At 32.7% G+C, this 24016-nt stretch overlaps 1 protein-coding gene across 1 annotated transcript; it reads right to left on the bottom strand.

Moving 5' to 3' along the window:
- Positions 1-4873: 4873 nt before the first annotated feature.
- On the bottom strand, positions 4874-22543 carry LOC134848860 (uncharacterized). The gene is made up of 3 exons (XM_063866369.1): positions 22349-22543; positions 14373-14556; positions 4874-5402 (listed from the first exon to the last, which is right to left on the bottom strand). The coding sequence occupies exons 1-3, from the start codon at positions 22371-22373 to the stop codon at positions 5042-5044; spliced, it is 570 nt and encodes a 189-aa protein (XP_063722439.1). The 5' UTR covers positions 22374-22543; the 3' UTR covers positions 4874-5041.
- Between the last annotated feature and the right edge of the window lie 1473 nt (positions 22544-24016).

Raw genomic sequence — 24016 nt, 5'->3', positions numbered from 1 at the left:
GGACGGGAATTGGAAATAAGCGTTGAAAACTATTCTGAGATTTCTGAGAAAAATTCTGCGGATAATGTTAATGGCGGAAACCTTGAAAATGATCAATTACGCCGCAGCGAACGGATCAAACAATTAAATGCGCCTGAGATTTCATTTTTTAGAAATGAGACAATTTTTGATGAGTGTTGGCTAGCTGATGCAACTTTTTATGTTGATAATTTGCCAAAAAATGCTAACGATGCACTTTCTAACCCCAATTGGAAAAAAGCAATGCAGGATGAATATAATTCTCTGATCAACAATAATGTCTGGGAATTAGTTCCACAAACGGATCAAACTATTTTGGGGGAAGGTGGCATTTTACTTTGAAATACAATAATGAGGGGGGAATTTCAAGATACAAGGCAAGATATGTGGCTAAAGGCTACAATCAAATCAAAGGCGTTGATTTCAAGGAAACCTTTTGTCCTACAGTAAAAATGACAACATTACGACTTATTTTAGCAATTTCAACAGCTAAGGGTTTTGATGTAAGACAATGGGACGTAAAAACAGCCTATCTAAACGCTAATTTGGAAGAGAATGTCTTCCTGCAACAACCTGAAGGTTTTGAGCAGAAAGACAGTGGGGGTAATCAACTTGTTTGTAAGCTAAATAAATCTATTTATGGATTAAAGCAGTCAGGAAGAAATTGGTACTATACCTTACAGATGTTCCTTAAGTCAATAGATTTTACAGCGTCAAAAAGTGATCCCTGTCTTTTCATGAGAATTTCAAAAGATGTTTTGGAATACGTATGCATTTGGGTGGATGATATAATTTACGCTTGCAATGATGCTAACAAGTTTATATCATTTGAACAACAAATATCTAGTCAATTCAAAATCAGCGAAACAGCAAAACTTTATTGGTTTTTGGGGATGAAATTCAACTTTTGTGGGGATGGGTTAGAAATTTCTCAGGAAGCGTATATTGACAAGCTACTGTCAAAATTTGGTTTGATTGAGTGTAAACCAGTGTCTACACCTGCAGCTGATGGTTTAAAACTTTGTAAACGGCTACCAAATGAGGTGAAATTAGCAAACGACAAAGATTATAGAGGACTTATCGGCAGTCTAAGTTACTTGTCAATTACTACAAGGCCTGATATTTCATTCATCGCTCATTGCTTGAGTAGATATGTGAACGACCCTACTGAAGTACACTGGATTGCTGCAAAACGAGTTCTACGATATTTGAAAGGAACTAGATCGTATAAACTTATCTACAGACGATGTACTGCTACGCCAATCTTGTATGGCTATTCTGATTCTGATTGGGGAGGTGACAGTGACACTAGACGCAGTACTAGTGGATATTGCTTTTTCCTGTTTGAAAACAGCGGTGCAATATCGTGGGCTAGCAAACTCCAAACTACTGTTGCAAAATCTACAGCTGAATCAGAGGCTACAGCTCTTTCGTTAGCCTGTAATGAAGGATTATTCCTGTTGAATTTACTGATCGAAATCAAACTCGATTTAATTGATTTCAAAATGTTTGTGGACAACCAAGCATGTATTTCTCTTGTGAAAAACGACGTTAACAAGGGAGTCGTAAAACATTTTGCTATTCATCTACATTTCATCAGGGACTTAATTCAAAAGAAACAGTTGGATTTGAACTATATTGGGACTGACAATATGGTGGCTGATATTCTCACTAAGAATTTGGGCAAGACAAAGTGCAAACGTTTTGGGCTTCAGATGTTCGCCAATTGAGTGGGGGTTTCAACTGTGCATTATATATATTTAGCACACTGTCTAATTAAAACCAATTGACTTTCATCTGAAGTAATAATTCGTTCATACCGATGTGAATAATCTCTGAAGTCATGATCTTTAATCTCTTGATACTAAAAATGGGAAACTAATTCATTCAATTAAATCTTTCGCTGCTATTTCAATTTATGGACCCTAAGAAAAAGTTTCTTTTTTATTATCAGTTTTTTAGAAACTGCAACTTTCAAAAGTGGTGTTCGAGCTTATAATTGGCGGTGGTTTTAAATTATCAGATGAGGTTAGATTACAATAGAGCTATTAGTTCAAATTACCATTCAATGATTAAAAAGGTGCTATGAGGAAAAAAGGATAATTTAAATCTGTCATTTTAATGGATTAGTTTTTGTTAGTTTTTTAGGGATTAATTTTTTATTATATTTCACCGTGAAACATTTTCGACTGTTGCCACAGTAAAGCCAATGCCCGGCGCTTCAGAACTACGACAAAAGTCAACCAGAGACTAGTATGTTTATGGTTGACGCTAAAAACTATTACGATAGAACAGCATAGAATAAAACGTTCTGAATCGGAAAAAAACAACGAATCTGTGGAGCTAAATGACACGTTCAACGTGGAAAACTGTTTTATCCGCAGCCACAAACTCGCAAGTTGGGTATTTGTTTGTAGTGAATATCGAACTTTCTGATAATCTTCGCTAGCATCACCTAATTTTTCCACTGGCACCTATTAATGCACTTGTGTTGTCGGAATTGCTGCGCAAAAATCAGGAAAATTTACCAAACACACCCATGTACAAACACAAAAAAAAGCAACAAAGATAAACAGAAACTCCGTCAAACCCCATGCGAAATTTTTTTTCATTTTTGAAGTGCAAGCTACTTCTGCACCACTATGTTGACTTGGCATTAAAAGTCAAATGGGTTCATCGATTTTAAAAATTGAAAAAAAATCACGAATGATGGAGCCATATAAAATCCTAAATACCTTCTTCAATGCTTAAACGCTTTTAAACTTAAGACCACATTGTCGAAATAAAAGATATTCAAAAACCGAAATATCACATTTTCCTAAAACCATAAAATATACGACAAATAACAGTAAAGAGCACTGCAAAAAGAGCACACAGAGCACTTAAAAATGTCCAGAAACGTTAATTTCAATAGTTGGGCATCTCACCAACACAAGCAAAACATGTAGGGCAGATCTGAATAGTTAGTTGTTACAAGTAAAAAAATCGCTGATTTTCTCTTTCAAGAATCATTGCTGAGAGAAGAAGAACAAAAACTTAGAACCCACATGCAAATCCCTCTGAACAGGCGCGGATCTAGGATTTTCCCGAGGGGGGGGGGGGGGGGGTGTGGGTATAATTTCAAAAAAAAGTTAGGTCGACCTTTTTTTTTTAGGTCGACCGAATTGATTTATTGAGCTCTCTTAAAGCACTACAAAGACACTGTTTTGGCAAAAATTTCAACGCCGCAGGCAAAATTTTGAAAAAAAAGGTCAAAAAAGGCGTTTTTAGGCACTTTTTGGAAAATTTTTACGAAAAAATCGCGTTTTTTCGGCGCGAGCTCTCCCCCCCCCCCCCCCCCCTCAAAATTAAAATATATTGGCGCCAAGGGCGCTTTTAGAAAAATTTTATGGTCCGTCACCAAAAATGGATATCTCAAAATAGTACAAAGGGGGATCTCAAAATAGTACATCGCTGTCAGATGACGATGATTGTAAATTTTTCTAGCTCAATTATTTCAAACCGAAAACTTAGATAGTACACAAAGCTTGTCGAGTCTGAAAACTGAGCCGATCTTCCGTCAAAACTCAGAAGAAAAGGTTGTGCTCTCTGAAAAAGAAAAACATAACTCAACAACTGACTCAATCCAAACTCCGCTACTATGTTAATCAGTAGTCAACTATGCTAAATTACTCTTCCCTGAAGTTCTAACAACGTTCAGCTCAGGAACCGCTGAAAGAGACGCAACCTAGCACTAAACCAACGCTACGAACTACCAACCAGAACGCAAAAAAACCTACAGATTGAAACAGTCTCGGCTGCAATGAGATTTAAAATGTCGTCTGTCACAAACGGAAAGCAACGGCCGATCTAACGAAATTCAACACTTTTCCATTTACATCACACCACCCTTGCAAAAACTTGGGAAATAATTTTTACCAGTGTTTTTACGTTAGGACCACTGGTAGTCAGATATTATATCGTGGCAACAAGAAAGACTATTGCTGATCAATTCAACGATTTGAACAACCACAAAAAATCATACAATGTAAAATAACCAGCTAATCGCAAGCGATATCAAATTGTTATTTAGTCATATTTTTCTGGTTAATCACTTTTTCAACAGAATCACTTGAATCATATAACATCTTGGTTTATAATGAATACGCCTAGAACGTCGAAGTTCTATGTTGAAATCTGATCAAGTCCTGTTTTTGTTCAAACGGAATATAGCCGTTTCAAAAAATTTTTTGACGATTATTCAATTCTTATGTTTTGTCCGCTTAATTGCCATGTCTAAGAAATGTGTTTTCTTATGTAGGCAGTTTTCTTCTCAGTTATTTTTAGCGTTTTGAATCACTGCTGCAATTGGTATTTTTACTGTGCTTGGGTTCGTATAATTTCTTCTTTTTTTCTCGCTTAAAAAGTTTATTCTGCGCAAAAAAATTCGGCTTCTATTTTATCGGCCTGATGATCTATTTGGATTTGTTTTTAGGAAACATACCTTTTATAGAACGCAATTAGTGCTAAAAGTCCTGGAATACAATTAAAATTCAAACTTTTTCATCACAACAATTTTGTTTTTGGTTCTACGGGAATGTTCTTAAGGTTTGTCGGCCTAGTTGTCGCACAATTTACTTTTTTTAATTCTCATATAGAGCCAAAATTTTAGTCATTTTTCCTTTTTATTCTTTTTTTTTTGGTTTTAGTGACTCTCCTTTTATTTCTTTTCTGCTAGCTTGCAATGCTTTTGTGTATAAAATATGCTAGAAAACTACTAAAAAACAGACCTGGATGAAAGTTATTTCTTATACCCAGACTATACCTTTTTCAACAACAAAGCTTAGGCGCTTTTAAACCCAAAATTGAACTCTGTTTACCCATATCCTGTCAAATTGATAGCATAAAATGTGAGCAAGTGTTGTCATCGAGTCCAGTTATAACTTATAACTTCCCCTCGTCTACGCTTAATATGTTTTTAGGGTTTGTGTTGCTTGTTTACTTTTTGCTTGATATTGTGGGCTGCATCATTGCTGCTTAATTCTCAGTCGTATGTGCAGAGGGCATACACATGTTGTCGCCACCACACCAATGCGTCTCCACACATGATATCAGCAGCCCCGTGTTTCCCCATTACGACACACAGCTCTCGATGATAATCATCCTGTATTATTCCTCCGTTTAAAGAGTGTGGCTCTCCTGTTTTAGGCATCCACATATTCTCGGGCCACACCCAGTCGGAGCGGGAAGAACTTTTGATCACGAGTCCTTTTCCATTGTTGACAGACTCGGGTTCTATTTTCCAGCTTGTCCAAACATATTGCGCTTTGTTTGTTTTTTGCATTTTCACGAAGTCAACTGCAAAGCGCCCCGTCTCTTTTTCTTTGGGCGTGAACATTTTGGCTCTGAATATTCTAATTTTCCAACAAATTCTAATTTTCCAACACTTTTTTCCCTTAATGCAAGTCAGTTGTTCTGGAGTTCCACTTAGAAGATTGTGTTCTACAGCCCCAAACTTAAAAGTTTTCCCACATGTAGAAAACTCAATTGTTAATTGAATTTAATTTCACATATAAACTGTTTATGGATAAATTCCATCTAAATTAGCTTATTTTTTCACACAGAACCCTTTAGTGACCAAAAAAGTTCTTTCATTTGGATAAAAAAACTACGAATTTTGAGCGTTTACATGTACTAAATTGCGGCATGACTTAAATAGATTGATTTTATGTTTCACTTGATTTTGTCAGGATAGAAGTCTGAACTTAGACTTCCAGATTTTTTTTCTTACAATCCATGATTGTATAGTTATGACTGTTGCTTTTTTCCTTAGCTTCGTGTACGAAGTCGATGACTAGATGTTTTTTTTTCATACGATCTTTAAATGTATATGCATATCTGTTTCTTTTTTTCATCAGCTTCATAAATGACTTCGATGACTAGATATTTTTTTCATACGATCCATGAATGTATATGCATGCCAGTTGCTTTTTACAATAGCTTAATGTATGACTTCCATGACTAGATATTTGTTTCATACGATCCATGAATGTATATGCATGCCTATTGTTTTTTACAATAGCTTAATGTAAGACTTCCATGACTAGATATTTGTTTCATACGATCCATGAATGTTTATGCATGTCTGTAAATTTTTTCATTAGCTTCGTGTATGACTTCGATGACTAGATATTTGTTTCATAAGATCCATGAAAGTATATGCATTTATATATATAATTTTTCATTAGCTCCATGTATGAAGTTGATGACTAGATATTTGTTTCATACGATCTTTGAATGTATATGCATATATATCTACATTTTTTCTTTAGCTTCATGTATGACTTCGATGACTAGATGTTTTTTCTCATACGATCCGTAAGTGTATATGCATGTCTGTTGCTTTTTTCATTAGCTTAATGTATGACTTCCATGACTAGATATTTGTTTCATACGATCCATGAATGTTTATGCATGCCTGTTGTCTTTTACAATAGCTTTATGTATGACTTCCATGACTAAATATTTTTTTCATACGATCCATGAAAGTATATGCATGCCTGTTGTCTTTTACAATAGCTTAATGTATGACTTCCATGACTAGGTATTTGTTTCATACGATCCATGAATGTTTATGCATGTCTGTTATTTTTTTCATTAGCTCCAAGTGTGATGTTGATGACAATTGTTGTTTCATACGATCCATGAATGTATATGCATGTCTTCTGCTGTTTTCTTCAGCTTCATGTATGACTTCGATGACTAGATGTTTTTTCTCAAACGATCCGTAAATGCATATGCAGGTCTGTTTCTTTTTTTTTCATTAGCTTCATGCATGACTTCGATGACTAGATATTTGTTTCATACGATCCTTGAACTTATATGCATGTATGTTGATTTTTTTTACAGTAGCTTCATGTATAACGTCGAAGACTAGATGTTATTTCATACGATCCATGAAAAAATATGCATGTTTCTTGTTTTTTCATTAGCCTCATGTATGAGGTCAATGACTGGATGTTTTTTTTTCATACGATCCATGAATGTATATGCATATTTGTTGCATTTTTTCTTTGGCTTGATGCATGAGGTCGATAACTAGATGTTTTTTATATGACCAAACAATGTATAAGCATGTTTGTTACTTTTTTCATGAGCTTCATGTACGAAGTCGATGACTAGATAAGTCTTTCATACAATCCATAAATGTATATGAATGTCTGTAGCTTTTCCTTTTAAGCTTCATGAATAAAGTCGCCGACCAATTATTTTCCCATACGATCTATGAATTTGTTTGCATGTATGTTGTTTTTTTTTCATTAGCTTCATATACGAAGTCGATGACTAGATAATTTTTTTTAAATGATCCATAAATGCATATGCATATCTGTTGATTTTTTTATAAGCCTCAAGTTTGAAATCGATGACTAGATGTTTCTTTTTCTTACGATTCAATAATGTATACGCATGTATGTTGGTTTTTCAGTAGCTTCAAGTAAGACTTCAAAAACTAGGTATGTGTATCATACAATCCATGAATGTACATGCAAGTCTGTTGTTTTTTTTCTTTAGCTTCATGTATGAAGTCGATGACTAGATATTTGTTTCATACGATCCATGAATGTATATGCATTTCTGTTGCTTTTTTCATAAGTTTCATGTATGACATCGATGACTAGATGTTTGTATCATACAATCCATGGATGTAAATGCATGTCTGTTGCTTTTTATCAGCTGCATGTATGACGTCGATGACTAAGTATTTTTTTCATACGGTCTGTGAAAGTATATGCAAGTCTGTTGCTTGTTTCATTAGCTTAATGTATGAATTCGATGACTAGATGATTTTTCATTAGATCCATAAGTGTATATGCATGTCTGTTGCTTTTTTCCTCAGCTTCAAGTATGACGTCGTTGACTAAGTATATTTTTCACACGATCCGTGAATGTATATGCATATATGGTGGTTTCTCATTAGCTTCATGTATGACGTCGATGACCAGATAAGTCTTTTATACGATCCATAATTGTATTTGAATGTCTGTTGCTTTTTTCATTAGCTTCATGCATAACATAGATGACTGTGTATTTCTAATATGATCCGTGAATGTATATGCATGCCTGTTGTTTTCTCTTTAGCTTCTAGTCTGAAGTCGTTGACTAGATCTTTTTTTCATACGATCCACGAATATGTTTACTTGTCTGTTGTTTCTTTTCATAAACAATATGTATGAAGTCAGTGACTAGATTTTTTCATACGATCCATGAATTTATTTGAGTTTATTTGATTTTTTCATTAGCTTCATATATGAAGACAATGATTAGATGTTTTTTTTTCATATAATCATGAATGCATTTTCATATCTGTGCATATCTGTTGTTTTTGTTTCATAAGCCTCATGTTTGAATTCGTTGACTAGTTCTTTATACAATCCCTGAATGTTTTTTCATGTCTGTTTTTTTCCATAAGCTTCATCTATCAAGTCGTTGACCAGATTTTTTTCACACAATTTATGAAGGTGTATGCATGTCTGTTGTTTTTTCATTCGCTTCATGTATGAAGTCGTTGGTTAGATACTTTTTTCAAACGATCCATGAATCTGTTTTCATTTCTAGTTTTTTTTTAAAATTCATGTATGAAGTCGATGACTATATTTTTTTTATATAGCCGATGAAGGTATTTGCATGTCTGTTGTATTTTGTTTAGCTTCATGTATGAAATCGTTGACTATATGTTTTTTTTTCATACGATCCAAATAAGTTTTGCGTGCTTGTTGTTTATTCATAAGGTTTAAGTATGGAGTGAATGACTAGAACTTATTTAATACGACCAACGAATGTGTATACATATCTGTTTTTTTTCATAAACTGCATGTATGAAGTCGATGACTAGATGTTTTTTTTTTCATTTGATCCTTGAATGCATTTGCTATATCTGTTGTTTTTTCCTTAGTTTCATGTATGAAGCCGTTGACTAGATATTTTTTTCAACGATCCATGAATGTTTTTTCCTGTCTGTTTTTTTTTTTCATAAGCTCCCTGTATGAAGTCGTTGACTTGTTTTTTTTTTCATACGAACCGTAATTGTATTTGCATGTTTTTTTCTCATGAGTTTCATGTATGAAGTCGTTGACTAGACCTTTTTTCAGACGATTCAGGATTTTTTTTTTCATGTCTGTTTTTTTAAGAGTTATGTGTGAAGTAAATGATTAGATTTTTTTTCATACGGTCTATGAAGGTATTTGCATGAAAAATTTTTCTTCATAAGCCTCATGGATGAATTCGATGACAAGATTTTTTTTCATACGATCCATGAATATGTTCGCTTGTGTGTTTTTTTTTCAAAAACTAGAAGTATGAAGTCATTTTCTAGATTTTTTGTTCATAGAATCCATGAAATCTTTTGCATGTCTCTTGTCTTTTTCATAAGCTTCATGTATGAAGTCAATGATTATATTTTTTTTCTTTTTTTTTCATATGATCATGAATGAGTTTGCATATTAGCTTTTTTTTCATTAGCTTCATGTATGAAGTCGCTGACTGGATGCTTTTTCATACGATTAATAAATGTATTATTATGTCTGTTGCTTTTCTCCTAAGCTTCATGTATGAAGTCGATGACTAGTTTCTTATACTATCTATGAATGTATTGCATGTCTTTTGTTTTTCCATTAGCTTCATGTATGAAGCCGATGACTAGATTTTTTTGATAAGATCTATGAAAGTGTTTGCATGTCTGTTGTTTTTCTTTATAAGCTTCATGAATAAAGTCGCTGACCAAATCTTTTTCCTTACGATCTATGAATTTGTTTGCATGTCTTTGCTTGTTTTTCATTAGCTTCATATACGAAGTCGATGACTAGATATTTTTTCAATTGATCCAGAATTGCATTTGCATATCTGTTGATTTTTTCATAAGCTCCATGTATGAAGTCGTTGACTAGATGTTTTTCTCATACGATCTTTGAATGTTTTTTCAGGTTGGTTTTTTTCCATAAGCTTCATGCATGAGTCGTTGACTAGATTTTTTTTTCATACGATCTATGAAGATATTTGCATGTGTTTTGTTTTTCCATTAGCTTCATGTATGAAGCCGATGACTAGATTTTTTTGATAAGATCTATGAAAGTGTTTGCATGTCTGTTGTTGTTTTTAGCTTCATGTATGAAGTCGTTGACTAGATTTTTTTTCAGACGATCCATAAATGTATTTGCACGTCTCTTGTTTTTTTCTCATACGCTTCTTGTATGAAGTCGTTGTCTAGTCGTTTTATTTGATATGTCATACATTGTCTAACATTTTTTCACACAATCCACGAAAGTTTTTTTTATGTCTGTTCTTTTTCGTAAGCTTTATGTATGAAGTCGACGACTAGAATTTTTTTTCATGCGATCAAAAAGGTCTTTGCAAGTCTGCTGTTTTTCATAAGCCTCATGGATGAAGTCGTTGACTAGATTTTTTCATACGATCCATGAAAATTTTTCATGTCTGTTTTTTTTTCATAAGCTTCATGATTTTTTCACAGGATTCATGAATGTATTTACCTATCTGTTGTTTTGTGTTTAGCTGCATCTATGTGTTTGCGTGAATGTGTTTGTATTTATGTCTCTTTTTTTTTCATAAGCTGCATGTATGAAATTGATGTCTAGATTTTTTGTTAATACGATCCATGAATTTTTTTGCATGTCTGTTGATTTTTTCATTATCTTCATGTCTGAAGTCGATGACTAGATTTTTTCATGGGATTCATGAATGTTTTCGCATATCTGTTGTTTTGCTTTTAGCTCCATATATGAAATCAATGACCAGATGTTTTTGTTAACACAGTCAACGAATACATTTGCATGTCTGTTGTTTTTTTCATAAGCTGCATGTAAGAAAAGGATGGTTAGAGTTTTTCATATGATTCACGAACGTGTTTGCATGTCTGTTGTTTTTTTTTCATAAACTACAAGTATGAAGTCGATGTCTAGATTTTTTTGTTTTTACGAACCATGAATTCTTTTGAATGGCTGTTGATTTTTTCATTAGCATCATGTATGAAGTCGATGACTACATTTTTTCATAGGATTCATGAATGTAATTACATATCTGTTGTTCTGTTTTTAGCTGCATGAATGAATTCAATGACCAGATGTATTTGTTAACACAATCAATGAAATTATTTGCATATCTGTTTTTTTTTCATAAGCTGCAAGTATGAAAATTATGGTGAGAAATTTTTATACAATTCACCAATGTGTTTGCATGTCTTTTTTTTCAAAAATTTTATGTATGAAGTTGCTATCTAGAAATTTTGTTCTTACGATCCATGGATTCTTTTGCATGTCTGTTGTTTTTTTTATTAGCTTCATGTAAGTCGATGATTAGATTTTTTTCGTTTTTTCATATGATCATGATTGCATTTGCATATCAGTTGTTTTTTTTTCATTAGCTTCAAGTATGAAGTCGATTACTACATTTTTTTCATACCACCAATGAATGCACCTGCATGTCTTTTGTTTTTTTTTCATTAGCTTCTGGTATGAAGTCGATAACTAGATGTTTTTATCAAACCATCCATAAATGTATTTGCATACATTTTTGTTTTTAGCTTCATGTAAAAAAAATTTCTTGATGACTATTTTTTTCCATTTAATCTGTTACACATGAATTCTTTTGCAGGGCTCTTGATTTTTTTCAATAGCTTCATATATGCAGTCGATTACTAGATTTTTTTCAAAGGTTTCATGAATGTATTTGCATATGTTGTTTTGTTCTTAGTCCATGTATGAAGTCAATGACCAAATGTTTTTGTTAACACTATCAATGAATATATTTGCGAGTCTGTTGTTTTTTATTAGTTTCATGTATGAAGTCAATGAGAAGATTTTTTTCGGTTTTTTTTTCATATGATCATGAATGCATTTGCATATCAGTTGTTTTTTTTTCATCAGATTCATTGATGAAGTCGATGACTAAATTTTTTTCATACCATCTATGATTGTTCTCGCATGTCTTTTGTTTTTTTTTCTTTAGCTTTTGGTATGAAGTGATGACTAGATGTTTTATCATATGATCCATAAACGTCTTTGCATGTGTGTGGTTTTTTGTCTTACGCTTTATGTAAAAAATTGATGCCTGTTTTTTTTTCATACGGTCTATGAATGTGTTTGATGGTCTGTTGTTTTTTCATAAGCTTCATGTATTAGGACGATGACTACATTGTTTGCATAAGAATCATGAATATATTTGCATATCTGTGGTTTTTTTCATAAGCTTCATGTATGATGTCGGTGACTAAACTTTTTTTCAAACGATCCGTGAATGTACTCGCAAGTCTGCTACTTTTTTTATTAGCTTCATATATGGAGTCGATAACTAGATTTATTTTCTTCTTACGATCTATGAATTTATATACATGTTTGTTTTTTTTCTTCAAAACTACATGTATGAACTCGATGTCTAGATTTTTGTTCATACGATCCATGAATGATTTTGCATGTCTTTTTTTTTTCGTAAAGTGCATCTATGAAGTCGATGACTACATTTTTTTCTCACGATCAATTAATGTGTTTGCATGTCTGTTGTTTTTTCATAAGCTTCATGTTTTAAGACGTTGACTAGATTGTTTTTATTGGATTCATGAGTATGTTTGCAAATCTGTGGTTTTTTTGATAAGCTTCATGTATGAAGTCGATGACTAGTTTATTTTTATACGATCCATGAATGGGTTTGCATGTCTATAGTTTTTTTTTTCAAAAGCTGCATGTATGAAATCGATGACAATAATTTTTTTCATACGGTATTCGAATGTATATGCATGTCTGTTGTTGTATTTGCATGCCTGCACTTCTGAAGCTGATGACTAGATTTTTTTTTCAGACGATCTTTTAAAGTATTTGCATGTCTGTTGTTTTTTTATTCATAAGTTTCATGATGACTAAAATTTTTTTAATAAACCTCCTTAGAAAAACTTTTAGACAACAATTTTTCAATGAGGTTCAAGTATACTAGCAATTTTTCATCTGCAAGGTAAACTAAATATCATAACCATCTTTTTTCTTTAGCACCAATCGTAAAATAATAAGAGTCAACCTTTTTTAAGCATTAATCGTAAGCTTTTCTGTCTCCTAATTTTTTCATAGATTATCTACAATGCATGAAGTTTTCTCTCGCTTTCTTTTTTTCGTATGCTCCCTGATTCATAATGAAAATATTGAAGCAATTTAAAATAATCGATCTGAAATTGATATAAAATTGGGCCCTTGGTTCTGGACTCAAATCATAAAACAACGAGAACTCAAACTCATGGACCGCACTACGCCGATTTTCGAACCCGACAGGAGGCTCAAAATTGGTTGTTACATCACCTCATGTGTATCTCTTATTTTGCAACTTTCCCATGTTGACCAATCCTAATCAAACAATTTTCATTATAGAAAAATTCTAAGCATGCACTTTTCGATTTTTTTTCCATAGGTACAGAGAAGGTTGCATGAAAAGTCCATGACTTTTGATTTTTCATATATGGAAAATGTATGACTAGCATTTTCCCGAAAACCAAAATTAAAGGTTTTTTAGGTTAGAAGTTTTTGGGCTGTGTTCGTAAATCATCAGAGGTAACAAAAACTTTGGTTACTCAAATTTAGAGTCATCAAAAATTTGACAGTCTCCCATTAAAATGCATTGGAAGCGACCTGAATTTTATAAAAGTTTCCTTTTACAAAAGATATCCTGAGAGCATGATTTTTTCAAATTTTGTCAAAAACTTCCGAAGATGATAATTTTTGAAATTTGATGTTTTAAATTACTAGATATTGATCAAGGCAAACATAAACATGCCACACAGAAGCAATAGGAGTTTGAAACGTTTTTGAAAAAAGCCAAACGTCGAAAAAAAAACCTAACATTGGTCTATCCAGGATTAAATTATGCACACAAAAAATTAAAATTTGCTTTTTTTTTTGGAAAAATTTAATGTAAGTACAAAATGAAATGGCTGAAAAAAAAACAAAAAAATTTTTCGGAGCAATTTCAAAATTACTTAATAATTTGTTGTCGCCATCAAAAAAAGTTATGGTCATACAATTTATATCTTTAAAAATTGGTGATTTCAATTTAGCAAAGTGTGTGATAATTTCGAACTGCTCGTGGCGTTGAATTTCTCCTTTTGTTCATTGTTTCTAATTCATCCACTTGGTTTGTTTTTAGTAACTAGGTATTCTCAATACGATTTGTTGTTTTCGGTATGTTTTAATGTTTGAATTATTTGAAGATTACACTTAAAAACAGCAGTCAAAAGCATGTTCACAGGGATCAAACGCACAGTTCATAAGCCATCTCGAGGAAAAAGTTAAAGGGTCTTGGTGTTATTTAAATTATTTTGAACGAACCGCCATTTCGAACAGTAAGCTGCTGCCTCTTCCTGCTTCTGGTAATAATTCGGACTGATAAAGTGACATTTGCCTTCGAGAAGGATCCAGTCAGAATAGCCACATGATCCTGTCGTCAGAGAATGCCAAGTCCACCCTTTCAAACCTCCGATGCAGACCAATGAACACATCAGCAGAACACGACCTTAAACATCCTTTTTCAGTTCATTTAAGCAACATTTTACAATCAATCTGAGCTAAGTAGCTGCATTTCAATCAAACATGCACTTTTTTCGTTTTCAAATTTCAGTTTCGGTTACGGAATGTGCTTGTAATCGTGACTCGAACTCCATACAACTACTTTCAACTAAGCTTCTCAGTGCTGAGAAAAATTGGTGCGAGGTTTTTTTTTAAATGTTTTAGTCTAATTTTGGGCGGAGAAAGAGGGGCGAGCGCAACGCGTACAAAATAAAAAGCTATAAAACAATCATTTAGCTTAAACCGCCTTGCACCGAAAAAATTTTAAAAAAATGAAACTATATGATTCTTTTTGATATTTACTCTCAAGAACAGCTGTCAAAATTTTTAAAGGTTTTCAAAAGAAATTACATTTTAGACAATGTACAGCTGGTCGACAACTTTTTCTGATTTGTTTACCCGTTGTCGTTACTTAATTGTGATAGTTATCCCGGAGGGTAGCTACTTGTTAGGTTGAAAAGCCTGTTCTAGCTATCCTGATGCAGTGAGTGATTAAGTATGTATTTCTTCACTGTATCGAATAATTGAATTGAATTGAATTTATTTTTTTTAAAATCCTAGTTTTTTGTTATACAAAATGCAAAAATTCAGTTTACTGAAGAGCCAGTAATAGTACTTTCGAATCCTACACACGAGAAAACGTACAAAACTTTGAGGAATTTTTTTTATGTTTCTTCGGTGCAAGAAACATGCTGTGCTAAAAAATATTTAAAAAAGTTTTTGAAAACATTTCATTATCTTTTCGGCTTCTAGTAGATCCTGTTGACAAAAAAAACCAAAAACTTATGGGGAAAAAATTGCAAAAATTTAATCTAAGATCAGTTACACAATGACAGGGGCTCTTTAAATTTTAAATAAACAATTAGGTTTTTTTAAAGAAAAACCTAAATCAATTTGTTTGACTGAAAAAAAAGAAAAGGAAGACGTACCTAGACAGATTCTATCTTATTAAAATGTTAAAATAGTATGCCCCTAAAAACTAAGCTTATTTAAATTAATATATAAGAATACGAACTAAGACTGTATTATTAAAATTTTCTATAAAATGCGAGCTAAAAAACGGTGATAGTTTCATTCCAAAGGAGTGTGCACTTTCAAGGTCAGACATAGTGAAATACTTAGCTAAATACAAAAAAAAAACAGCTATTAATTTTGACAAATTTTTCCATTTCAGTTACTTTAAACTATCTACGTCAAAATTGTACTTGAGACCATTTGGAAGACTTCATGACACCGAGTCAAATTTGAAAAGCAACCGTGAAAAGGCACAATTTTTTGTTGTTTTTACTCTAGTCATCAGCCCATATGGAAGATTAGCGATCGTTTGGCAGACTAATATCAACAAATGAACTACTTCAATATCCTCATTTTGAGAAACACAACTTCAAAAGACCTGAGGTGGTTGAAAGTAGAAATTTTGTCTTTTTGGTTATAAAAAAGTTTGTGCGTGAAAGTTGTTTAATTTTCGTCCGGAAAACGATGTTTCGAATATTCAAATCTATCAAGCAATCTCTTTTGTTAATCATTTTCACAAATTTTTTCATATTTTAAAGAGGACGAGTGAAAATTTCGTTGCTCTCATAATAATTTCACTGCACGAGTAGAGTTTTTCTTCTCAGAGGATTTCTTGATACTGTTTTACTTAAAAAAAAGCACTGTACTCACTGATAAATTTGACGATACGCAACTGACGATGCGCAATTTAAGGATACACAATTGTTTTTAGAGTGAGCATTTGGTATTATTTGCTACCCGACGTGAAAAACAAAAAAGTGCGAAAAAAATCAATTTTTTTTCTCTACATTTGTTAAGCGAAAACACTTTGTTTGGCGTTATAGAGCACCTGTGACACATGATGATAGAAAAGTCTTGTTACTGTTTACTTGAAATAAAAGTGCATTTTATTTTCTGATAAGTTTGACGATAGAGAACATTTTCGTCTGCTTGGTCTTGATGAATTTTGATAGAAAAAATTCCTTGTTGTGAACTAAATTATTTGAAAATCAACTGGATTTCCGTTAGATTTTTTTAGAGTGAACTTATTTGTTCTTCAGCCTGTTTGAAAATGGGTTTCCCTACCTAAAATAAACGCAGAGAGACTGAGTTTGCCAAAAACATACATTTTATGTTTTGCTCTCCTGCAAAGACCAATATCAGATTGCATTCAAGACTTTTCTGGATGACTTTATGCCGCCAATTCAATTTTCGATAGGGATTCCTATTTTGAAGTGCAACTGATTTCTCTACTGGTTCCTAAAACAGATGCAGAGAGACTGAATTTTGCCTAAAAACGCACATTTTGTTTTAGCTGTGCTCTCTTAAAAAGACCAGTGCCAGATTGCATTCAAGACTTTTCTGGATAACTTTATGCTGCCAATTCAATTTTCGATAGGGATTCCTATTTTGAAGTGCAACTGATTTCTCTACTGGTTCCTAAAATAGATGCAGAGAGACTGAATTTTGCCTAAAAACGCACATTTTTTTTTAGCTGTGCTCTCTTAAAAAGACCAGTGCCAGATTGCATTCAAGTTTTTCATGGATGACTTTATGTCGCTAATTCACTTTTTGAGAAAGGTTCCTATTTTTAATTGCAACGGTTTTTCCGTCTGGTTTTTAAAGTAGAAAAACAAATTTTTTTTTGTTTCTCAAAAATTAGACCATTGCCAGATTGCATTCAATTTCTCTTGGATGACTTTATATCGCCAATTCAATTTCTAGAGAGGGGTTCCTATTTGGAAGTGCTACTGGTTTTTCTACTGGTTCCTAAAATCGATGCAGAGAAACTGAACTTTGCCAAAAACGCACTTTTTTTTTAGCTGTGCTCTCTTAAAAAGACCAGTGCCAGATTGCATTCAAGTTATTCATGGATGACCTTATGTCGCCAAATCACTTTTTGAGAAAGGTTCTTTTTTTTAATTGCAACGGTTTTTCCGTCTGGTTCTTAAAATAGAATCAGAGAGACTGAACTATGCTGAAAAACACACCTTTTTAGATTGCATTTAGTTTGTCATGGATGACTTTATGTCGCCAATTCAATTTCTAGAGAGGGGTTCCTATTTTGAGCTGTGACTTGTTTCTCTACTAATGCCTAAAAAAGACTCAGAGAGACTAAACTGAGCCGAAAAAAGATATTGTTTGTTTTCTTCTTAAAATAAGACCAATACCAGATTCCATTTATTTTTTTTTGGATGACTTTAGGTGACTTGAGTTTATAGACAGTGTTTTTTTTTAATACAATTGAACTATTTCAAAAACTCCAATGGTTCAAAGTGGACATGTTGTCTTTTTGTTTTTAAAAATAATGATTGTGCGAGATGGTTGTTTAAAATCCATTCGAAAGACGTTTTATCTTCATTTCAACTGCTTCAAGGGTTTACTAGCTAAAGTAGTAATTCAAAATTCAACAGTTTTTCAGAGGTCGAGTCCTTTCTTCGTTGTTGCATGAGTTTATAAAGAGTTTACAACTTTCATTGCTTGAGTAGACTTTTTCTACTAGGAGGAATTCAAGAACCTAATTTAAACAGTTGAAAGTGTATTGAAATGCCTGAGGCAACTTCTGTCGACTCATTTTTTCCTTAAACAGGAGAATTCTTGCCATTGCTTGTCAGAGCTTTGTGAAAACTTCTAGTTTTCGATTACAAACTTTTCAAAAAATTCCAGGAAAAGATAGCATTTCCTGTTCCGTTTTTAGAACTAAGTGATTAATTGATAGTTTGATTGAGTTCATTTTTTTTCCAGACAATTTTGACTTTCCAGCAAGTGAATTTTGATAGCAGTTTTCAATATCAATTGAAAAAATTGTTGGAGAAAAAGAGCCGCTGCGAGGAACCCAATTGAGTTTTTTCAGCTCTTTCAGCTCTTTGAAAAGTCACATACAGAGCACTTCGTTCTTTTAGAAGAACAAAAATCAATCATTCTATTTCAAGAAGAGGTGATGAAAATAGCTCTGTCTGATAAACTTTGTTTCGACGCAAATTCATTTTGTTAAATTAGTCCATGCAAAAAAAAGTTTCTATTAATCTCACTTAGAAAGTTTCAATTGCTTCAATTAATTGAAATATTTTCATTGACACTTAAAGGCATTCGAAATTTGAAAATTGCTTACCCTGATAAGGAAAATTTTGAAACGAACTAACAAAAGTCACGACAAAATCACATTGTTTGAACCTGACAGTTTTCACGTAATTTTCGTGTATATAGATCTAAAAATTGAAAGTTATTCGATGCTGGTAAATTTAGAGCTTACTTTTCAAACTACTCGTTTTTTTAAAGTTGGATTAGATAACTCGCGCTATTTGCTTAATACTTCCGAAGCATATGCAGTGGAACGAGCTATTCCCAAGAAGTTCAGCGGAGTTTGGTGGGTATATTTCGTTGCCAGACTAAAAACATTTAATTATAAATTACAAAAAAACTTAAACAAAATTGCAAAATTAAAAAACAAACAAAAATCAATTGAAAAAAGTAATCAAATTGGGCTAGCCAATGTGGCATAACCGTTGTTTTGTGATTTCAAAATGTCTGCAGTCAATTGATCTAAATCCAAATGAATTAGAGCGAACATCTTGGTATTAATTTGTTACTCGATGAAAAAACGAAATTACAAAAAAACAAGACATTTTTCCTCTAAATGTGTTAGGCGAAAACGCTTTGATCGGCGTTAAAGATCACCTGGGCTACCCATAATTTTGCGATGATAAGAAATTTTTGTTACTGTTTATTTGAAAAAAAAAAGCAAAATTGCGATTTACTCACTGATAAGTTTGACCATAGACAAAATTTTCGTCTGCTTGGTCTTGATGAATTTTCATGAAAAAGTTCCTTGTTGTGAACAAAATTTTATGAAAATCAACTGGATTTCACTTAGGTTTTTTAAAAATGAAACTTATTTTTTCTTCTGCCCGTTTGAAAACGGGTTTCCCTACCTAAAATCAACGCAGAGAGACTGAATTTGCCAAAAACACACATTTTATGTTTTGTTCTCCTGAAAAGACCAATATGAGATTGCATTCAAGAACTTTCTGGATGACTTTATGTCTTCAGTTCAATTTTTTGAAAGGTGTTTCCTATTTTGAAGTGCAACTGATTTCTCTACTGGTTCCTAAAATAGATGCAGAGAGACTGAATTTTGCCTAAAAACGCACATTTTTCAGCTGTGCTCTCTTAAAAAGACCAGTGTCAGATTGCATTCAAGTTCTTCATGGATGACTTTATGTCGCTAATTCACTTTTTGAGAAGGGTTCCTATTTTTAATTGCAACGGTTTTTCCGTCTGGTTTTTAAAGTAGAAAAACAAATTTTTTTTTTGGTTCTCAAAAATTAGACCATTGCCAGATTGCATTTAATTTCTCTTGGATGACTTTATATCGCCAATTCAATTTTTAGAGAGGGGTTCCTGTTTTGAGGTGCCACTTGTTTTATTACTAATTCCTAAAAACGACTCAGAGAGACTAAACTAAGCCAAAAAATGATATTGTTTGTTTTCTTCTTAAAATAGGACCAATACCAGATTCCATTCATTTTTTGTTTGGATGACTTTTGGTCGCCAATTCAACTTCTCGAGAGGGGTTACTAATTTTGAAAGCAATTTGGAAAGTAAACACACTTTTTTGTTTTTATAATATTCTCATGCCCAAATTGAGTTTACAGACAATGTCTTTTTCGGTACAATTGAACAATTTCAAAAACTCATATTTGATGAAAAACTGAATTTTTTTGTAGTTCTCAAACAGAATCTGAAAAATTGACCTACGACGAAAAAACAAAAGTTGTTTTTGCTGTTCTCAAAATATTGGGGTTGCAAGTCAAAAAACATTTAGAAGGCTTCTATTTTTCTATTCAATTTTTGCATGGGGCTTTTTGATATGAACTGCAGCCTTTAACTCATTCATGTTTTTTCTTCATCTGAAAAAAGTCTTCAGCCCAAACTGCGGTTTATACGACATTTGGAAGACTTTATATCTGCAAATAAACTACTTAAAGATCCTCATTTAAGAAACACTAGTGCATTAGGCTTGTAATGGTTCAAAGTGGACATGTTGTCTTATTGTTTTTAAAATAATGATTGTGCGAGGTGGTTGTTTAAAATCCGTTCGAAAGACTTTTTTTTAATTTCAACTGCTTCAAGGGTTTGCTAGCTGAAGTAGTATTTCAAAATTGATCAGTTTTTCAGAGGTCGAGTCCTTTCTTCGTTGTAGCATGAGTTTATAAAGAGTTTAGAAAGCTTTTATTGCTTGAGTAGACTTTTTTCTACTAAGAGGAGTTCAAGAACCTAACTTAAACAATTGAAAGTGCATAATTTAAACAGTTGAATGTGAAAATTCAATTGAAATTCCTTAAGCAACGAATGTCGAGTTATTTTTTCTTACAACAGTAGAATTCTTGCCATTGCTTTTCAGAGATTTGTTGAATTTTTTTTGTTTTCTCTTACAAATGTTTCAAAAGTTTCCAGGAAAAGCTTGCATTTCCTGTTCCGTTTTTAGAACTAATTGATTGTTTATTCGAACTCGTTTTTTTTCCAAACAAGTTTGACTTTTTATCAAGACAATTTTTATAGTAATTTTCAATATCAGTTGAAATAATTGTTGTCCGAAGCTGCGAGGGCTCTTACCCTCCCCCCTCCCCACCTCCCCCCTCCCCACCTCCCGCTTACTAGTTTTTCTAATTAAAATTTCTGCTCAAATTGCCGGATTCTCATGAAAACTGATATTCAGAAAAATTAGGCCATGACAATAATTGGCTCTTCATAATTAACATAGGAAAACTACTCGTCAGATCAAAAAACTGATTCTCATAGGAGGAATGGTGGGGGAGAGTGCCGCTGCGAGAAACTCAATTGAGTTTTTTCAGCTTTTAGCTCTTTGAAAAGTCACATACAAAGCACTTCGTTCTTCTAGAAGAACAAAAGTCAATAAATATATATACCAAAAAGAGCTAATGAAAATTGCTGTGTCTGATAAACTTTGTTTTGACGCAAATTCATTTTGTTGATTTAGTCCATGCAAAAAAAGGATTTTTTTTTTAATCTCACTTAGAAAGTTTCAATTGCTTCAATTAGTCGAAACATTTTCATTGACAATTAAAGGCATTCGAAGTTTAAAAAATTTAAAAAGTTTTTGCCCTGATAAGGACAGCTTCGAAACAAACTCACAAATGTCACGACAAAATCACCTTGTAAATCCCTGACAGTGTTTTTCACGAAATTTTAGTTTGCAGAGATCTGCGAACTGAAAGTTATTAGAGGCTTTTAAATTTAGAGCTTATTTTTCAAACTACTCGTTTTTTTTAGGTTGGATTAGATAAATAGCGCTATTTGCTTAATACTTCCGAAGCATAGGCAGTAGAACGAACTATTCCCAATAAGTTCAGCAGAGTTTGCTGGGCATATTTCGTTGCCAGAATAAAAACATTTCATTATAAATTACAAAAAAACTTTAAAAAAATTGGAAAACTAAAAAAAAAATCAATTGAAAAAAGTAATCAAATTGGGCTAGCCAATGTGGTATAACCGTTGTTTTGTGATTTCAAAATGTATGCAGTCAATTGATCCAAATCCAAATGAATCAGAGCGAGCATCTTGGTATTAATTTGTTACCCGATGAAAAAAAAATTGCGAAAAAACAAGACATTTTTCCTCTAAACAGTTTGTTCGGCGTTAAAGATCACCTGGGACACCTATTATTTTGCGATGATAAGAAAAACTTGTTACTGTATACTTGAAAAAAAATGCAATTTACTCACTGATAAGTTTGGCGATAGACAACATTTTCGTCTGCTTGATTTTGATGATCTTTGATGGAAGAAATTGCTTGTTGTGACTAAAAGTATTTGAAAATCAACTGGTCTTCGAGTGAAATTTTTTTAGAGTGAAAATTATTGTTTTGGCCCGGTTGAAAACAGATTTCCCTACTGGTTCTCAAAATAGACGCAGAGAGACTGAACTACGCCAAACACACACACACACATTTTTTTTGTTGTCGTGCTCTCTTAAAAAGACCAGTACCAGATTGCACGTAAGTTCTTACCGGATGATTTTATGTCGCCAGTTCCACTTTTTGAGAGGGGTTCATATGTGTGCGTGCAACGGGTTTCTCTTCTGGTTCTAAAAAAAGCATCAAAGAGGTTTAACTACGCTAAAAATAACACGCCTTTTTTGTTCTCGAAAATTAGAGCATTGTCAATTTTCATTTAAGCTTTTTGGGTGACTCTATTTCACCAATTCAATTTCTTGAGAGAGTTTCCTATTTTCAAGTGCAATTTAAAAAGTACACACAATTTTTGTTATTTTAAAAGTATTCTCAAGCCTAAACTTAGAAAACTTTAAAACTTTTTTTGTTAACATTGAACAATTTCAAAAACCTCAATTGGGATGAAAAAATGATTTTTCTTGTAGATCTAGAATAGAAGCAGAAAAAATGAATTTCGACAAAAAACAAGTTGTTTTTGTTGTTCTCAAAATATTGGTTACGTTTCAAAATCCATTTTCATTTCATTTTTTCAATGGGGTTTTTTGATATGAGCCTCATCCCTTAACTCAATCATTTTTTGCTGTTGTTCCGAAAAAAAATTCAGCCCAAACTGCGGGTTAGATGACATTTGGAAGACTTTATATGTCCAAATAGTCTACTTTAAGATCCTGATTTGAGAAACACTAAAGCAATAGGCTTGAAATGGTTCAAAGTGGACAAGTTGTTCTACAGTTTTCAAAGTATTGCTTGTGCGAGAGGGTTGTTTAATATCCGTTCGGAAGATATTTTTTACAATTCAATGCTTTCAAGGGTTTGCTAGCGTAAGATAGTAATTCAAAGATTATAAATTTTTTCAGTTTTGGTTTGGTTCTAGAAAAATAAAATTCAATATACCTTCTTAATTGAATTCGCGAAAATAGATTTGCCTTATTTATACGTTGCGGGACACAAATTTTTTCTCTTTAGTCTTCATTATTTCATTTACGCTTCTTTGTTTCATTTAAGCTGGATTTGATGTCTGGCGATATTTAAATAATTTTGTCATATCATAAGCAGTGAAAAAACTATTGCCACTTGAACTTAGTGGAGTTTACTGGGCATAAATTGTTGCCGGATTAAAAAAACACAGAAATTAAAAAATAATAATAAAAAAAACTTGGAAAACGCAAAAAAGACCAAAATCAAATGGAAAGAAGCATTCAAATTGGCCTAGGTAACGCTCGTGATTAGTTTTGTGATTTTGAAGTGTAAGCAGTCACTTAATCTAATTTTGTTAACCGATCAGAAAACACAAAAAACTTTTCAAATTTTTCTTCTACCTGTGTTAACAGAAGCCGTTTTAATTGTTTCTATTTACTTAGAAAAAATAAAGATCACTTAACTTACTGATTAATTTGATGATTTTTTCGTTTGGTCGGTCTAGTTGAAATTCTGCTTGTTT

The sequence above is a fragment of the Symsagittifera roscoffensis genome, chromosome 6, assembly GCF_963678635.1.
Source record: "Symsagittifera roscoffensis chromosome 6, txSymRosc1.1, whole genome shotgun sequence".
In the NCBI taxonomy this organism is placed as follows: Eukaryota; Metazoa; Xenacoelomorpha; order Acoela; family Convolutidae; genus Symsagittifera; species Symsagittifera roscoffensis.
The sequence above is the reverse complement of the archived record's forward strand: the minus strand, read 5'-3'. Positions and strand labels throughout refer to the sequence as shown.